The 17,353-nt window shown below is 41.8% G+C and overlaps 1 protein-coding gene across 1 annotated transcript in view; it reads right to left on the reverse strand.

Annotated features, from left to right (window-relative positions):
- The window catches only part of TTN (titin), a 236,887-nt gene that overhangs the window by 27,039 nt on the left and 192,495 nt on the right, over nt 1–17,353 (reverse strand). The window contains exon 280 of the mRNA XM_086465971.1: nt 144–17,249. Within this exon, the coding sequence (XP_086322097.1) occupies nt 144–17,249 (17,106 nt within the window). The remainder of the gene's footprint in view (nt 1–143; nt 17,250–17,353) is intronic.

Below are 17,353 nucleotides of genomic sequence, written 5' to 3' on the forward strand. Positions count from 1 at the left end.
ACAGACATACCTACCACAAAATCATCTTTTTTAATGTAAACAGATTTAGCACTTTTTATATTATTTTGAAATAAACATTTAAAAACAGATATTATTTTAAATATTAACATTTAAATATGAATATTTTTCTTAGTAAAACACACCTGTTATTTTTGTTCCCTCTTTGGTCTCAGAAGGGACTCCAACACCATATTCATTTTCTCCAGAAACCCGGAAATAGTAAATGGCACCTTCTTGCAAGCCAGTCACTTTGTAGGACAGGCGATGACAATTGTTTGTCACTGTGACCCACGCCTTCTTGCTAGCTTCTCGTTTTTCAATAACATAGTTCTTTACAGGTGCTCCACCATCATTTTCAGGAACGTCCCAGGATACCACAGCAGATTCTTTAGTTATGTCTTTTGCTGTAATATTAGATGGTGGGCCAGGAGTATCAAGAACTTTGACAATTAAAGTCAAGGTAGCAGTGTTCAGGATGTTTTGCAGTGTTAATGTGTATTTTCCAGAATCGTTTCTTGTTGCTTTTTCAATAGTAAGAGATGTGCAATTATCTGAAGTATCAATGCTTGCTCGTGTACGGAGATCAGTGTCTGCTTTGTTCCACGTTACATTTGGGACCGGTTTGCCTTTGAAAGGAACAGTCATTGTGAATGATCCACCAGCCTTTACAATTAAAGTCTTCCGCATTTCACTGTCAATATCAAAGGCAGGTTCTTCTTCTCTTTCTTTCACCACCTGAGGTTCTGAGATATCACTTGGTTCACTGACACCAATTTTGTTAATGGATTTCACTCTAAAGACATACTCAGAGCCTGATACTAATCCAGTTATGGTGTACTCTGTGCCTCTTAAGTTCTGAATAGCAGTTGTCCAGTCAGTTTCATCAGTTTTCTTGTATTCAACTGTGTATCCTGTTACCAGAGCACCTCCATCAAACAGTGGCTTTGTCCACCCAATTGTGATATTTGACCTTGTAGAATCCATAATCTTAGGTTTAGGTGGAGGAGATGGCAAGAAGACTGGATCTTCTGCCCGTGTCAAAGGTGTGGTTTCACTTGGAAGACTGAGGCCAGCAGCGTTTTCTGCATAAACCCGGAATTCATATTCACATCCTTCACGAAGACCAGATGACTTCACTCTTAAATCATAAACTGGCTTTTTGTTTACACGAATCCATCTTAGGCTAGTTTTCTCACGCCTTTCAATTACATAGCCTGAGATCTCATTGCCTCCATCAGTCTCCGGTCTTGCCCAGCACAGAGTTATTGAATCTTTGCTCACACTGGTGATCTCTAAAGATGTGGGTGGACTTGGAACTGTAAACGGGTCTAGTGCTTTGACAGCAACACTTTCTAGAGGCTCACCAGTGCCATATTTGTTAACTCCCATCACTCTGAAAATATACTCATTACCCTTCAGTAGTTTTGTCACTTTACAGGATGTTGTTCTAAGCTCTCCTTCACAAAGTGTCCATGCAATTCTGCTGGTCTCACGTTTTTCTACAATATAATAATCAATATCTGCACCACCATTTTCTTGAGGGGGTCCCCATGACAAATGGCACTTTTCAGCAGTAAGACCATTTATTTCTAGTGGGCCTGCAGGTGGGCCAGGTCTATCAAGTACTTTGCAATTAATTGCCAAGGATCTTGTTCCTGCAACATTTTGTAATGTTAGTACATACTGTCCTGAATCACCTCGGATACAGTCCTTAATAGTTATTGCAGTAGTGTGATCTGTTGAGGCTATTTCAACTCTAGCTTTCCCTTCAAGCTCCTTGCCATCCTTTGTCCACGAAATCACTGGTATTGGCCTTCCTGCAATATCAGCATTGACTTTAAACACTTCTCCAGCTTTTACAACTACAACATCCCTGAATTTGGCATCCATCATAATTCTTGGAGCCTCTACATCATCTTTTACAGTCACAGGTCCAGTTGATTCAGATGGCTGACTGAAGAGTCCAGCAGCGTTCTTCGCAATCACACGGAATTCGTATCGCTGGTCTTCTGTAAGTCCACCTACGTCAAAGTATGTTTCTTGCACATTAGTAAAATTACACTTTAGCCAACGACCATCTGGTATCTCTCTGCGTTCAATAATATATCCTGTTACTTTAGCTCCACCATCATATTCTGGTTTAGTCCATTTCAGTGAGACACAAGTTCTTGTAATATTAGTTACTTCTGGTTGACCAGGAGGATCACATGGATCTCTTGCGGCAACTGGTTCACATGATTTACTGCATTTACCTATTCCAGCAATGTTTTCAGCATACACACGGTATTCATACAACAGTCCTTCATCAAGACCTGTAACTTTCATTTGTGTATCAGGTATAAGGCTCTTGTTGACTTTTGTCCAAAGAATGCTGCTTCTTTCTTTACACTCCAAGTGATATCCTAGGACTCTGCTACCGCCATCATTAACTGGTACTTGCCAAGTTACAATCATGAAAGCTTTAGTTGCATGTGCCACATGAGGAGTTCCAGGCGGTCCAGGAGGCTTAAATGGATACTCTGCCACAACAGAAGGAGAATTAGTGTAAGAGCTTTTCCCATAGCGGTTTTCTGCACAAACACGGAACTGATATTCAGAACCAGTGGTGAGTCGAGATACTTTAAGTGATGTTCTTGCAACTGCTGCAGATACTACATCCCACGTTGTTGTGGTAGTTTCTCGCTTCTCCACAATGTAATTGCTAATATGGCACCCACCATCATATGCTGGAGGTTTCCAAGACAGAGTTACACTGTCAGCACTAACTTCATCAATATGCACATCAATTGGTGGTCCTGGCCTGTCAAGGACAATTACAGTTAAAGAAGCTGTTGTTGATCCGGCAGTATTTGAAAGATGTAATTCATAATGTCCCAAATCTTCATTTGAAGCTTCCTTGATGGACAGTGAAGTTGAAGTCTTTGATGTCTGAACATTTACCCTGGTTGTCTCTTTCAAGGGATTCCCATCCTTCTTCCAGCTAATGATTGGAAGAGGTCGCCCTCTGAATGGCACATCAATCTTGAGATCATCTCCAGCTTTCACAGTGAATGTGTTGAAAAGGAGCTCAGCAGATGGCTGGATTTCAATATCTTTTGCAATGACTGGGACACCAAGTTCTCTTGGATCACTTTTTCCTTTTTCATTAACGGCAATCACTCTGAAGCTGTACTCTTCTCCCATACTTAAACCTGTTATTGTTGCTTCTAATGTTTTCACCTGTGTACATGCACTCCATTTTATACTTCCTTTAGTTTGCATTTCTACTATATAACCAGTAATTTTACTGCCACCATCACTCTCTGGCTTTTCCCATTTAATTGAAGCAGAGTTGCGAGTCACATCAACAAGAACGACCTTTGCAGGTGGAGAAGGTGGTTCAGAAACCTTAATTGGGTCAGGTGTTTCTGCTGGTAAGCCAACCCCATATTCATTTACAGCTAGAACACGGAAGTAATAACTACATCCTTCTTGTAGCTGAGTAATTTTGAAGGAATTCTTGGTGCAGTTGTTTGTAATTGTGGCATATGCCTTTCTTGTGGATTCTCTCTTTTCAACTACGTAGTTGGTAATTTTAGCTCCACCATCAATAAGTGGTGGTTCCCAGGCTAATATTACAAAATCTTTCTTCACTTCTCTGATTGTCAGGTTTATAGGTGCACTAGGTGTATCAAGCACTCTAACATTAACGAAAGCTGATTTTTTGCCACTGTTGTTCTCTAAAGTAAGATTGTATCTACCACTATCAAACCTATTCACGTTGTCAATGACCAGCATTGTATAAGAACTGGTGACTTCAATCTGAGCTCGCTCGCTAATTGTTCCTTCTGATTTCTCCCATTTAACTTCAGGTTCTGGTCTTCCTTTGATGGTGACAAACAGGCGTAATGTACCACTAGCACGTACAGTGACTATTTTTCTGAGATCTGCATCAAGTTCAATTTCAGGAGGTTCAATCTTGTCTGCTGCTATGACTGTACCAGGTATAGTAGCAGGTTCTCCTACTCCTTCTGAGTTGATGGCACAGATGCGGAAGTTATACTCTTGGTTCTCTTTAAGTTTTGTTACGGTGAACTGTTTTGCTTGTAGGCCTGTTGGTGGTGTGCAGGTAGTCCATTCATCAGCAGCAGCATCTTTTACTTCTACTACATATCCCTTAACTGGAGCACCACCATCATAAATGGGCTTACTCCAAGTGAGGGAAACTGATGATCTGGAAGTGTCTGTAACCTTTGGATTGCTTGGTGGACCTGGTGGATATAATACATCACAAGCACGATAGAAAATGGATGGCTCACTGGGTTCCCCTAGCCCTGCAGCATTTTCAGCAGAAACTCTAAATTCATAGAAATGCCCATCGGTGAGACCTGTTACTCTGAATCGCAAGTCTGTCAGCCTTTTTTTATTGCATTTGGTCCACCGGATACCATCTTTGTCTCGTTTTTCAAGTAAGTAACCTTCAATTTCAGCTCCCCCATTGTCTTCTGGGCGACCCCATGTTACCACCATAGAATCTTTTGTGATTGCTGAAACTTCAGGTGTTGAAGGAGGACCAGGCGGTTTGTATGGATTGCAAGCCACAATTGGCTCAGATTCCAAGGGTTCTCCAGTTCCATATTTGTTCACTGCCATTATACGGAAAATGTACTCATTGCCAGCAAGGAGTCTGGTTACTTTGTGGTTAAGAGCCTGCACGTCTGTGGCTACTTGTGTCCATGAAAGCCTGCTTGTCTCTCTCTTCTCAATGATATAATGCGAGATACTAGAACCACCGTCATGTAAAGGTGGAGCCCATGCCAAGTAGCATTTTTCTGCAGTGACACCTGTAACCTTCAAAGGTCCTTCTGGAGGTCCTGGCCTGTCAAGCACTTTTACTGTGATTGGTATAGATTTTGTGCCACCAACATTTCTGAGGTTAAGAGTATATTGACCTCCATCTACTCTTATACAGTCTTTGACAGTCAGAACTGTTTTCTGAATGGTAGATTTAATTTCCATTCTTGCGGTTGCTTCTTCAAGGTCTTTACCATCTTTTGACCATGTAATGTCAGGAATAGGTTTGCCGTGGATATCAGCTTCAAGAACAAAGGTCTCTCCAGCATGAACAACAATGACATCTTTGTATTTAGGATCCAGTGAAGCCCCTGGTCCTTCAATTTCATCTCTGGCAGTAATGGGCCCTGTACTTTCAGATGGTTCACTCAAGCAACCTGCTGCATTTCTTGCAATTACTCTAAATTCATATCGTTGGTCTTCAACAAGACCACTGACTGTAAATTCTGTTTCCAACACATTTGTAAAGCTGGCTTTCATCCAGCGACCATCTGGTAGTTCCTTCTTTTCTACAATGTATCCAGTTATTTTGCTTCCACCATCATATTCTGGTTTTTTCCACTTCAGTGTGATATTATTTCTTGTAACAACAATGGCCTCTGGGCGGCCAGGTGGGTCACAAGGATCTCGGGCAACATACAATTCTGATACTTTGCTGACTTTGCCAATGCCAACAATGTTTTCAGCAGAAACTCTGAACTCGTATTCGAGACCTTCTTCAAGGCCATCTGTTTTATATTTGGTGTCTGTAATGAGTGATTTGTTCTGTTTTGTCCAAAGAATGCTGTTCTTATCTTTACGTTCAAGGTGATAGCCAAGAACTTTGCTTCCTCCATCATTAACTGGTTCATGCCATTGTACAATCATATGGTCCTTGGAAGCTGCTGTAACAAATGGGGTTCCAGGTGGCCCGGGCACCTTGTAGGGATATTGCACAACAACTGGTTTAGAATCCAAAGGAGAGCTCTTCCCATATCTATTTTCAGCAGAAATCCTGAACTGGTATTCAGAACCTGTTTTAAGCTTTGTTGCTTTGATAGTTGTTCTTGCAACAGTTGCTGACACAATGCTCCACGTGGTAGTGCTTGTGTCACGCTTTTCTACTATGTAGTTGCTTATCTGACAGCCACCTGTATAGTCAGGTGGATCCCATGATAATACAACAAAGTCTGCACTAACTTCGTCAAAGCGGACAGGTCCTCGTGGTGGGCCAGGCTTTTCCAGTACAATTATGCTCAGGTGCTCTGTTGCTGTACCTGCTGTGTTTGTTGCTGTTACTGTATATTTACCGAAGTCTTCCTTGTTGCTTTCTTTAATGTGTAAGATAGTTGATGTCGATGTATCCTGAATATGTAGTCGGGTTGTCTGTTTCAGTGGCTGCTCATCTTTTGTCCAGGTAATAGTAGGTTTGGGTCTACCTATAAATGGTACTTCTACCTTCAGATCTTCTCCAGCCTGTACACTGTAGGTATTAAACATCAGTTTGAAACTTGGCTCAATTGTCAAGTCTTTAGCTATCACAGGAATTCCAAGTGCTCTGGGATCACTTTTGCCTTTTTCGTTGTAGGCAATCACACGAAATTGATATTCCTGTCCCGGACTCAAACCAGACACAACTGCATTGCATGTTTTGGTCTCACTAACAACACTCCATTTTTCTGTTCCTTTGGGCAGCATTTCAACAATGTATCCCAAAATTCTGCTCCCTCCATCATGTTCAGGTTTTTCCCATGTAAGTGATGCACTTCTCTGAGTCACATCAGTGAGTGTTACTTTTCCAGGAGGCAGAGGTGGCTCTGAGGCTTTAACAGAATCTGTGGTTTCTGATGGAACACCAATTCCAAATTCATTTTCAGCCATAACTCTGAAGTAATAAATTGCTCCTTCTGTAAGATTTTCAACTTTAAAACTTGTCTTGCCACATTTAGCATTTACATTTGCAAATGCCTTCCTTGTGGACTCACGCTTGTCTATTACATAGTTCTTTACCTTTGCACCACCATCGATAATGGGGGGTTCCCAAGATAATACAGCAGAATCCTTTCTTATATCCTTTACCACTAAGTTTTGTGGTGGTCCTGGTGTGTCCAAGACTTTTACTGTAACAAATGCAGATTTAGATCCGCTGCTGTTCTCCAACTTAAGAATGTACTTTCCAGCATCATTTCTATCGCAGTTATCAATTGAAAGTTGTGTGTAGTTTATGCCTTTATCAATCTGAACTTTTTCTGTGAATTCACCTTCTTCTCGAGACCACATGATGTCAGGTGTTGGTCGTCCCCTGAATGGTATGTGAATCCTAGCAGACCCTCCAGCTCTAACCACTATCCCTTTCCTTAGCTCTGAATCAATATCAAGTTCTGGAGCTTCAAGTTTGTCTTCTGGTTTGATAGTACCAGGAACTGATGCAGCCTCTCCTACACCAATCTTGTTGAGGGCACACACTCGCAGTTTGTATTCTTGATGTTCAGTAAGCTTTTTGATTTCAAATCGAGTGGCACGTACACCTGTCTGTGGAGTAACAAGTGACCATTCATCTTCATCTGCTTTACAGATTTCTACAAGATATCCCTGAATTTCACAACCACCATCATAAATAGGTTTACTCCAACCAAGTGTAAGTGAACTTTTGGTGGTGTCCACAACATGGGCATTTGTAGGTGGGCCAGGCTTGAACATGGGGTCACAAGCTTTAAAGTAAGGAGAAACTTGGCTTGGTTCGCCCACTCCAGCAGCATTTTCAGCAGAAACTCTGAATTCATACTCATGATCCTCTGTTAATCCTGTAACTCTTAATCGCAAATCTGTAATTCGACGTTTATTGCATTTTATCCATCTGATGCCTGCTCGGTCTCTCTTTTCTACAATGTAACCTACGATTTCACTACCTCCATCACTATCTGGCCGGCTCCAGCAGACAGTCATAGAATCCTTTGTGACGTTGGTAATTTCCAAGGCCTTTGGTGGTCCAGGAACTACAAATGGATTTTTCATCATTACTGGCACAGATTCTAATGGCTCACCAACCCCATATTTGTTAACTGCCATAATACGGAAAACATACTCATTTCCTTCCAAGAGTTTTGTAACTTTCAGCATTGTAGGTAAAACCTCTGAAGAAACAACAGTCCATGCTAGGCGGCTGGTTTCTCTCTTCTCTACAATGTAATGAGAAATATCACTGCCACCATCATGAAGAGGAGGAGCCCATGCCAATGAACATTTTTCAGCTGTAACTCCTGTCACTTGGACAGGGCCCTCTGGCGGTCCTGGCCTGTCCAGGACTTTTACGTTTACTGGTACTGTCTTTGTTCCTGCAACATTAGAGGCTTCTAAAATGTACTGTCCACCATCGACTCTAATAGCATCTTTTACAATTATTAATGCACTGAAATCTGTGTTCTTTATTTCATATCTAGCAGTTTCCTCAAGCTCTTTATCTCCTTTGTACCACTTAATGGTTGGTAGTGGCTTTCCATGAACATCAGCCTCAAGTCTGAATGTTTCACCAGCATTTACAACAATTGTGTCTTTATACTTCGGATCCATTGAAATTCGTGGAAGTTCAACTTCATCCCTTGCTGTTATTGGTCCTGTACTGTCAGAAGGTTTACTTATTGCACCTGCAGCGTTTTTTGCAATTACTCTAAATTCGTATCTTTGGTCTTCAGTAAGCCCTGTTACAGTGAACTGAGTTTCAATGATATTTGTGAAGCTAGCTTTCATCCAGCGACCATCTGGTAAGTCACGTTTCTCTACAATATAACCAGTAATCTTACTTCCACCGTCATATTCTGGTTTGGTCCACTGTAGAGTAATAGAGCTTCTTTTTATTATTATAGCTTCTGGGCGACCTGGAGGATCACATGGGTCACGAGCTACATAGCACTCAGAAACTTTACTTGTTTTGCCTACACCAACAATATTTTCTGCAGAAACTCGAAACTCATATTCAATTCCTTCTTCAAGGTTAGTTGTCTTAAAACTTGTGTCCTGAATAATTGTCTTGTTCACTTTAGCCCATAAAATGCTGTTTTTCTCCTTTCTCTCAAGATGGTAGCCCAGCACTCTACTGCCACCATCATTTATTGGTTCGTGCCACTGTACGACCATAGAATCTTTTGTAACTGTTGTCACAGATGGTGTGCCAGGAGGTCCTGGTTCTTTGTAGGGGTACTGTGCTACAACTGGTGCAGATTCCAAGGCAAAGCTCTGCCCATACCTGTTCTCAGCAAATATTCTGAACTGGTATTCTGAACCAGTTTTCAATTTAGTCACCTTTAGTGTAGTTCTTGCAACAGTAGCTGAAACTGTTTCCCATACAGTGGTGGTTGTATCTCTCTTGTGAACAACATAGTTGGTGATTTGGCAGCCGCCTGTGTATGCTGATGGATTCCATGACAGGGTAATACTTTCTGCACTTATTTCATCAAACTTCACAGGTCCTACTGGAGGGTCAGGTTTGTCTAGAGTTATAATTTCAACAGAGGCAGACTTTTGCCCAACAACATTAGCCACAGTGATTTCATATGTGCCACTGTCCTCTTTGCTAGTTTCTTTAATATTCAATATAGTGAGATCAGTCAAATCGCTAACATTGACTCTTGTTGTCTGCCTTAATGGCTGGCCATCTTTTACCCACGTAACTGTTGGTTTAGGTCGACCTGCAATTGGTACCTCCACTTTCAGATCTTGTCCCACTTGGATGCTATAACTGTGAAAAGGAGGTCTTACATCAGGTTCAATCACCAGGTCTTTGGCAACTATTGGAACTGCAAGTGCTCTAGGATCACTCTTACCCTTTTCATTTACAGCCATTACTCTAAAAAGATATTCTTCCCCTTGAGTTAGGTTAGTAATAACTGCTTCAAGTGTTTTCACACGAGCACACTCCGACCACTTCTCACTACCCTTTGCTTGCATTTCAACAATGTATTGGGTGATTTTGCTGCCACCATCATGTTCAGGTTTTGCCCAGCTTAGCGAGACACTGTTTCTCGTGACATCATCCACTGTTATTTTCCCAGGAGGCTGTGGAACTTCAGCAACTTTAATTGGGTCACTGGTTTCTGCAGGGAGGCCAATTCCATATTCATTCTCAGCAGAGATCCTAAAGAAGTAATAGCAGCCCTCCTGAAGTTGATCCACTTTCCAGGAAGACTTGTGACAGTTTGTTACAACAGCTGCATATGCCTTTCTTGTTGCTTCACGCTTTTCAATAATGTAATTCTTTATTTTTGCTCCACCATCCAAGAGAGGCGGCTCCCATGAAAGTGAAACAGAGTCTTTAGTGATCTCTCTGATTTTTAAATTAACAGGTGCACTTGGAGTATCCAGTACTCTTACACTTACAAAGGCAGACTTTGTTCCACTGCTGTTTTCTAAAGTCAGAGTATACTTTCCAGTATCAAATCTGTTAACATTGTCTAGAACAAGGGAAGTAAAGCTGCTAGTGGTATCAATAATAGCTGCCTCTCTGATCTCACCATCCATTTTACCCCATTTTACTTCAGGTGTTGGACGACCTCTGATGGGAACAAACAGCCTTAAGGAACCTCCTGCCCTCACATTTACAATCTTTCTTAATTCCATGTCAAGGTCAAGGTCTGGTGCCTCCATCTTTTCTTCCACGATAACAGACCCAGGAACATCTGCATGCTCTCCAACTCCTGCTTTATTAACTGCACATATGCGGAATTTGTATTCATGTTTTTCCACTAATTTTTCTACTTCCATGTGAGTATTCTTAATTCCAGTTGGAGGGGTACAAATTGCCCATTCATTGTTGCTTACATCACATTTTTCCACAATGTATCCCTGAATTTCAGAGCCACCATCATAGATAGGTTTACCCCATGAAAGGAAAACTGAAGATCTTGTAACATCCACAACTTTAGGGTTATTAGGTGGACCTGGCTTGTAAATAGGATCACATGCTTTGTAGTAAGTGGAAGGTGGGCTTGGTTCACTAAGACCAGCAGCATTTTCAGCTGAAACTCTGTACTCATAATCATGATTTTCTATAAGCCCAGTCACTCTGTATCGCAGTTCACTTATCAGGTGTTTGTTACACCTTGTCCAGCGAATACCTTCCTTATCTCGTTTTTCAAGAACATAGCCTAGGATTTCACTACCGCCATCTGAGGCTGGCCTTTCCCATACGACTATCATAGAATCCTTGGTAATGGCTGTGACTTCTGGTGCCTTCGGTGGAAGTGGCACTACAAATGGGTTCTTTGCGAGTACTGGTTCAGACTCAAGAGGTTCACCAACACCGTATTTATTTACTGCCATGATGCGGAAGACATATTCATTTCCTTCTAAAAGTTTCGTGACTTTGCAATTTAGGGTTTGCACATTTGAATCTATGATTGTCCACACCAAGCGACTGGTTTCCCTTTTTTCTACAATGTAATGTGAAATATCGCTGCCACCATCTTGTAGCGGAGGTTTCCATGACAGCATGCATTTTTCAGCAGTAACACCTGTAAACTCAACAGGTCCTTCTGGTGGTCCAGGTCTATCAAGAACTTTGACATTAACAGGAACTTTCTTCTCACCTGCAACGTTCTTTGCCAGTAGTACATACTGACCACTGTCAACCCGAATGGCTTCCTTCACACTTAGGCTTGTTGCAAAATCGGTAGTTTTTATTTCCATACGAGCGGTATTTGTCAGCTCGTGATCGGCTTTTAACCACTGGATGGAAGGTATTGGTTTGCCATGAACATCAGCATCAATCTTGAATGACTCACCAGCATGCACTACAATAGTGTCTTTGTATTTTGGATCCATACTTATATGAGGTGGTTCTACTTCATCTCTTGCTGTAATTGCCCCCGAACTCTCAGATGGTTCACTGAAAACACCTGCAGCATTTCGTGCAATAACACGGAACTCATACCTCTGGTTTTCAACTAGGCCAGTTACTTCAAATTGGGTATCAATGACATTTGTAAAGCTTGCTTTCATCCAACGACCATCAGGTAGCTCCTTCTTTTCAACAACATAGCCTGTGATCTTACTTCCACCATCATATACAGGTTTCTTCCACTGAAGTGTTACCGAGCTTCTTGTGACAATTATAGGTTCTGGACGACCTGGAGGGTCACATGGGTCATGTGCAGGATAGCATTCAGATGCTCTACTTGCCTTTCCAATGCCCACTATGTTTTCTGCATAAACTCTGAACTCATATTCAAGACCTTCCTCAAGGCCAGTTGTCTTAAATTTGGTATCTGGAATAGATGTTTTATTCAGTTTAGTCCACAGAATGCTGTTTCTTTCTTTGCGCTCTAAGTGATACCCAATGATCTTGCTACCACCATCATTGACTGGTTCATTCCATTGCACCACCATGCTGTCTTTTGAGACATTTGTTACAAAAGGTGTTCCAGGTGGGCCGGGAACTTTAAATGGGTATTGGGCTATGATTGGCCCTGAAGTGAGATAGGTACTCTTCCCATATCTGTTCTCAGCTGCGATTCTGAACTGATATTCACATCCAGTCTTTAATCGACACGCTTTTATAGTTGTTCTTGCAACTGTAGCTGACACAATCTGCCAAGTGGTGGTGGAAGTGTCTCTTTTTTCTACAATATAATTATTGATAGAGCTACCACCATCATACTTGGGTGGTTCCCAGGAAATGGTTATACTATCTGCTGTTACTTCGTCTACTTTTACTGGTCCAGTTGGAGGTCCTGGTTTGTCAAGGACAACAATATTTAGGGTCTCAGTTGCTTCACCTGCAGAGTTTGTAAGTTTAACTAAATACGTCCCTACATCTTCTTTGCATGCTTCTTTTATTGTTAACACTGTGTTATTTTCTGAACTTTCTGCGTTTACTCTTGTAGTCTGTTTCAATGCCACACTGTCTTTATGCCAAAACACTTCTGGTTTGGGTCGACCAACAAAAGGAACATCGACCTTCAAGTCCTCTCCTGCTAGAACACTGAAAGTGGTAAATAGTAATTTGAAAGCTGGTGGAATCACAAGATCTTTTGCAACAACTGGTATAGCCAGCTGACGAGGATCACTGATACCTTTCTCATTCTGAGCTGAGACACGGAAGGTGTATTCTTCACCCTGGATCAATCCTGTGATAGTGGCTTCAGTAACTTTTACTGTAGCACAAGTTGACCACTTTTCACTGCCTTTGCTTTGCATTTCTACAATGTAGCCCAGAATTCTGCTACCACCATCATGTTCGGGTTTTTCCCAAGATAAGGACACACTATTTCTTGTCACATCCAACAAAGTTATTTTCCCTGGTGGAAGTGGTCTTTCTGATGCTTTCACAGATTCTGAAGTTTCAACTGGAAGGCCTATTCCATACTCATTTTCAGCTAGGACTCTGAAGTAGTAGCTGCAGCCTTCTTGCAGTGAATCGACTTTCCAGCTGGTCTTGTGGCAATTTGCATTAACAGTTGAATAAGCTTTTCTTGTTGATTCACGCTTTTCAACAATGTAATTTTTTATTTTAGAGCCACCATCTATGAGAGGAGGCTCCCATGTGAGTGTAACTGATGATTTTGTAACTTCTTTTATTTTCAAATCTTGAGGTGCCCCAGGGGTATCAAGAACTCTGACGTTCACAAATGCAGACTTACTACCTGAACTGTTTTCAATTGTCAGTATGTATTTGCCACTATCGAATCTATTCACGTTTTCAACAATAAGTAGAGTATAAGAGCTCGTTGATTCAATGCTTGCTCTATCCAAAGATTCCCCATGTTCTCTTGTCCATTTCACTTCAGGTGCTGGTCTTCCTTTAATTGGGACAAAGAGCCTTAGAGTACAGCAGGCTCTAATAATGACAACTTTACGTAGTTCTGCATCAAGTTCTATCTCTGGAGGTAGCATTCTTTCTTCAGCTTTTGGAGTCCCAGGAACAAGAGCAGGTTCTCCAAGACCTTCAGAGTTCATAGCATATATCCGTATTTTATACTCTTGATTTTCTTTCAGGTCAGTGATTGTAAAAGAAGTGGCCTTTAGACCTACTGGTGGAGTTACGATCTTCCACTCATCTTCTTCAGGTAGTGCGATCTCAACCATGTAGCCTGTGATCTCTGAACCACCATCGTATATTGGTTTGTTCCATGCTATTGTAATTGAAGACTTGCTGCTATCCAAAACCCGAGGATTACCTGGGGGACCAGGCTTAAATACAGTATCACAAGCTTTATAGAATGGACTGGTTGGGCTTGGCTCACTGATTCCAGCAGCATTTTCAGCCATGACTCTGTATTCATATTCGTGGCCTTCTGTCAGTCCAGACACTTTGTAACGTAAGTCAGTAACAACCCGTTTGTTACATTTCACCCACCGTAGACCAGTCCTGTCTCGACGTTCCACAATATAGTTAGTTATTGGGCTCCCACCATCAGAATCAGGATGACCCCAACAGACAACCATAGAATCTTTGGTAATTGCTGTAACTTCAGGTGTTTTAGGTGGATCAGGTGGCACATATGGATTTACTGCAAGAATGGGCTCTGATTCTAGAGGCTCACCAACTCCATATTTGTTAACAGCCATAACACGGAACACATACTCATTGCCCTTCAACAGCTTAGTAACCTTTAGCTTAGTTAATGGAACTTCTGTGGCTACAGCTGTCCATGCCAATCTACTGGTTTCACGTTTTTCAACCACATAATGGTCAATCTTTGCTCCTCCATCATCCAGTGGAGGTAGCCATGACAGTACACATTTTTCTGCAGTGACTTCAGACACAACCAAAGGCCCTTCTGGGGGACCAGGTCGATCAAGAACTTTAACATTGAAGATATGCTTGGCAAAGCCACCAGGATTTGTTGCAGTAAGTGTATAGGCACCACCATCTCTTCTTGAAGAATCTTTGTTGTTAAGAACAGTAGAGAAATCTACAATTTTTATTTCTAATTTTGCTGTGTCTTCAAGTTCTTTTTCTCCTTTTGTCCATGTCATAGTTGGTGGAGGGCGACCTGAAACATCAGCCTCAAGTCTGAAAACTTCACCTGCTTTCAGCACTAAGGTGTCTTTGTATTTAGCATCCACCCTTATCTTTGGTGCTTCAATGTCATCTCTACAAGTTATTGCATCTGATGGCTCAGAGGGCTGACTAACAGCCCCACCAGCATTCCTAGCAATCACACGGAATTCATAGGCAGCATCTTCTGTCAAACCGCTTACAGTGAATTCAGTCTCTAGTATATTGCTGAAATTAGCCTTCAGCCAACGGCCGTTAGGAAGGTCTCTTTTTTCAACGGTGTAGCCAGTTATCTTAAAACCTCCATTATATTCTGGTTTAGTCCACTTCAGTGTAACCGCATGTCTTGTGATGTTCAGAGGTATAGGCTTACCAGGTGGATCTATTGGGTCTAGGGCAAACACAGGCTCAGATGGCTTGCTTGGCTTACTCTTTCCAGCCAGATTTTCTGCTATAACACGGAATTCATATGCAATGCCATCAGTAAGTCCAGTTGATTTAAAGATATTGCCTGATACCAGCATTTTACTCACAGTCTGCCAAGTAATGCTATTTCGTTCTTTTCTTTCAACATGATATCCCAGAATCGGGCTTCCGCCATCAGTAACTGGCTCATTCCAGCTGATGGTCATGGTTTCTTTGGTGACTGCAATCACCTGAGGCGTGCCAGGAGGCCCAGGTACCTTAAATGGGTAGTTGGCAACTACAGACTCCGAAGTAATGGCTGGACCAATTCCATATCTGTTTTGAGCTTTAACACGGAACTGATACTCAACTCCAGTAGTAAGACGAATGGCTTTAAATGTAGTACGTATCACTGTGGTTGCCAATTCAGTCCATGTCGTACTGTCAGTTTGACGCATTTCTACAACATAGTTACTTATTGGTACACCACCATCATTCAAAGGAGGCTCCCATGAAAATGTTAGAAAGTCAGATGAAATTTCATCAAATTTGATTGGTCCAGTAGGAGGTCCAGGTACGTCATGAACCTGAACTGTGATTACTTCACTAACTTCTCCAACAATATTTTTAGCTGTCAGTGGATATTGACCACTATCACTTCGTTTACATTCATTGATGGTTAGTATGGTTGCAGTTGCAGTATTTTCATAATTTACCCTTTGTGTTTGCTTAAGTATCTGGTCTTCTTTCTTCCAAGTCACAGTAGGCCTTGGACGACCAAGCACGGGGATTTCAATCTTGATATTGTCACCAGCTTTGGCAATGACTGTTTTCTGGTAGATACCACGGAGGTCAAACTCTGGCAGCATCGTTTGCTCCTTGATAATAACTGGTCTGCTTTCTCTTGGGGCGCTTCTTCCAGCGCTGTTAACTGCCATAACCTGGAAAGTATACTCTTCATTTTCTGTTAGATTCTTTACTACACAGTCCAGTGTTTTTACAGTGGTGATGTGGGCCCACTGGTTGGTTCCTTTTCTCTGTGCTTCAATTACATACCCAGTGATCCTGCTGCCACCATCATGTTCTGGTTTTGGCCAAGCCAGGCTAACTGAATTCCGTGTTACATCCATAATATTAAGGCTCTCAGGTGGAGATGGTGCCTCAGAAGCTCTTACTGGTTCTGCAGTTTCAGCTGGTTCACCAATACCATACTCATTTTCAGCCAGCACTCTGAAATAGTATTCACATCCCTCAGCCAAATTAGGAATCCTGAAGGAACACTTCTGGCAATTGGTTGTGACTGTTGAATACGCTTTCCGTGTTGATTCACGTTTCTCAACTATATAGTTTGTTATTCGTGAACCGCCATCTATCAAAGGCATATCCCACTGGAGGGTGATGCTGTCTTTAGTTATTTCTCTAGGCTTAAGGTTTATTGGTGGACCTGGTGTATCCAAGACTTTTACATTTACAAAGCCAGTCTTCTTACCAGCAGCATTTTCAAGAGTCATTACATATTTTCCTGCATCGTATCTGGTGCACTCTGTGACAATCAAGAGTGTAAAAGAGTCTGTATTTTCAATACTGGCACGTCCTTTGAGTGAAACATCATCTTTTGTCCATGTAACTTCTGGAGTTGGGCGTCCTTTAATTGGTACAAAAATCCGAATAGTTAATCCAGCTCTAACAACAAGTGTTCTTCTTAGGTCAGCATCTAATTCAAAGTCAGGAATCTCTTCCCGGTCTTTGATTTCCACACTCGGAACTATTGCTGGTTCACCGACACCTGCAGCATTCATGGCAGAGATTCTGAAATTGTATTTGGCTCCTGTCTGCAGATGAGCAACAACAAACTGAGTGATTCTTAAAGCAGTCCCTGTCGTGTCTTTTGCCCATTCTTCTTCTCCTTCCTTTTGATGCTCTACTATATAGCCAGTGATGTCAAGGCCACCATCATAGTGAGGCTTGCCCCAGGCTAAAGATGCACTTGTCTTTGTAGTATCAGTCACTCTTGGATTTGCAGGTGGACCTGGTGGGTCTGAAAAGTGAGGAAAAGATAAAACATTACATTACAGAGGAAGTTTCTCTTACACTGTCTGAAAGTGGTCCCCGGCCATCCCACCCACCCCCAAAAAAGAAAAG

Source organism: Leptosomus discolor, chromosome 5 (genome assembly GCF_034619465.1).
Source record: "Leptosomus discolor isolate bLepDis1 chromosome 5, bLepDis1.hap2, whole genome shotgun sequence".
Classification (NCBI taxonomy): Eukaryota; Metazoa; Chordata; class Aves; order Leptosomiformes; family Leptosomidae; genus Leptosomus; species Leptosomus discolor.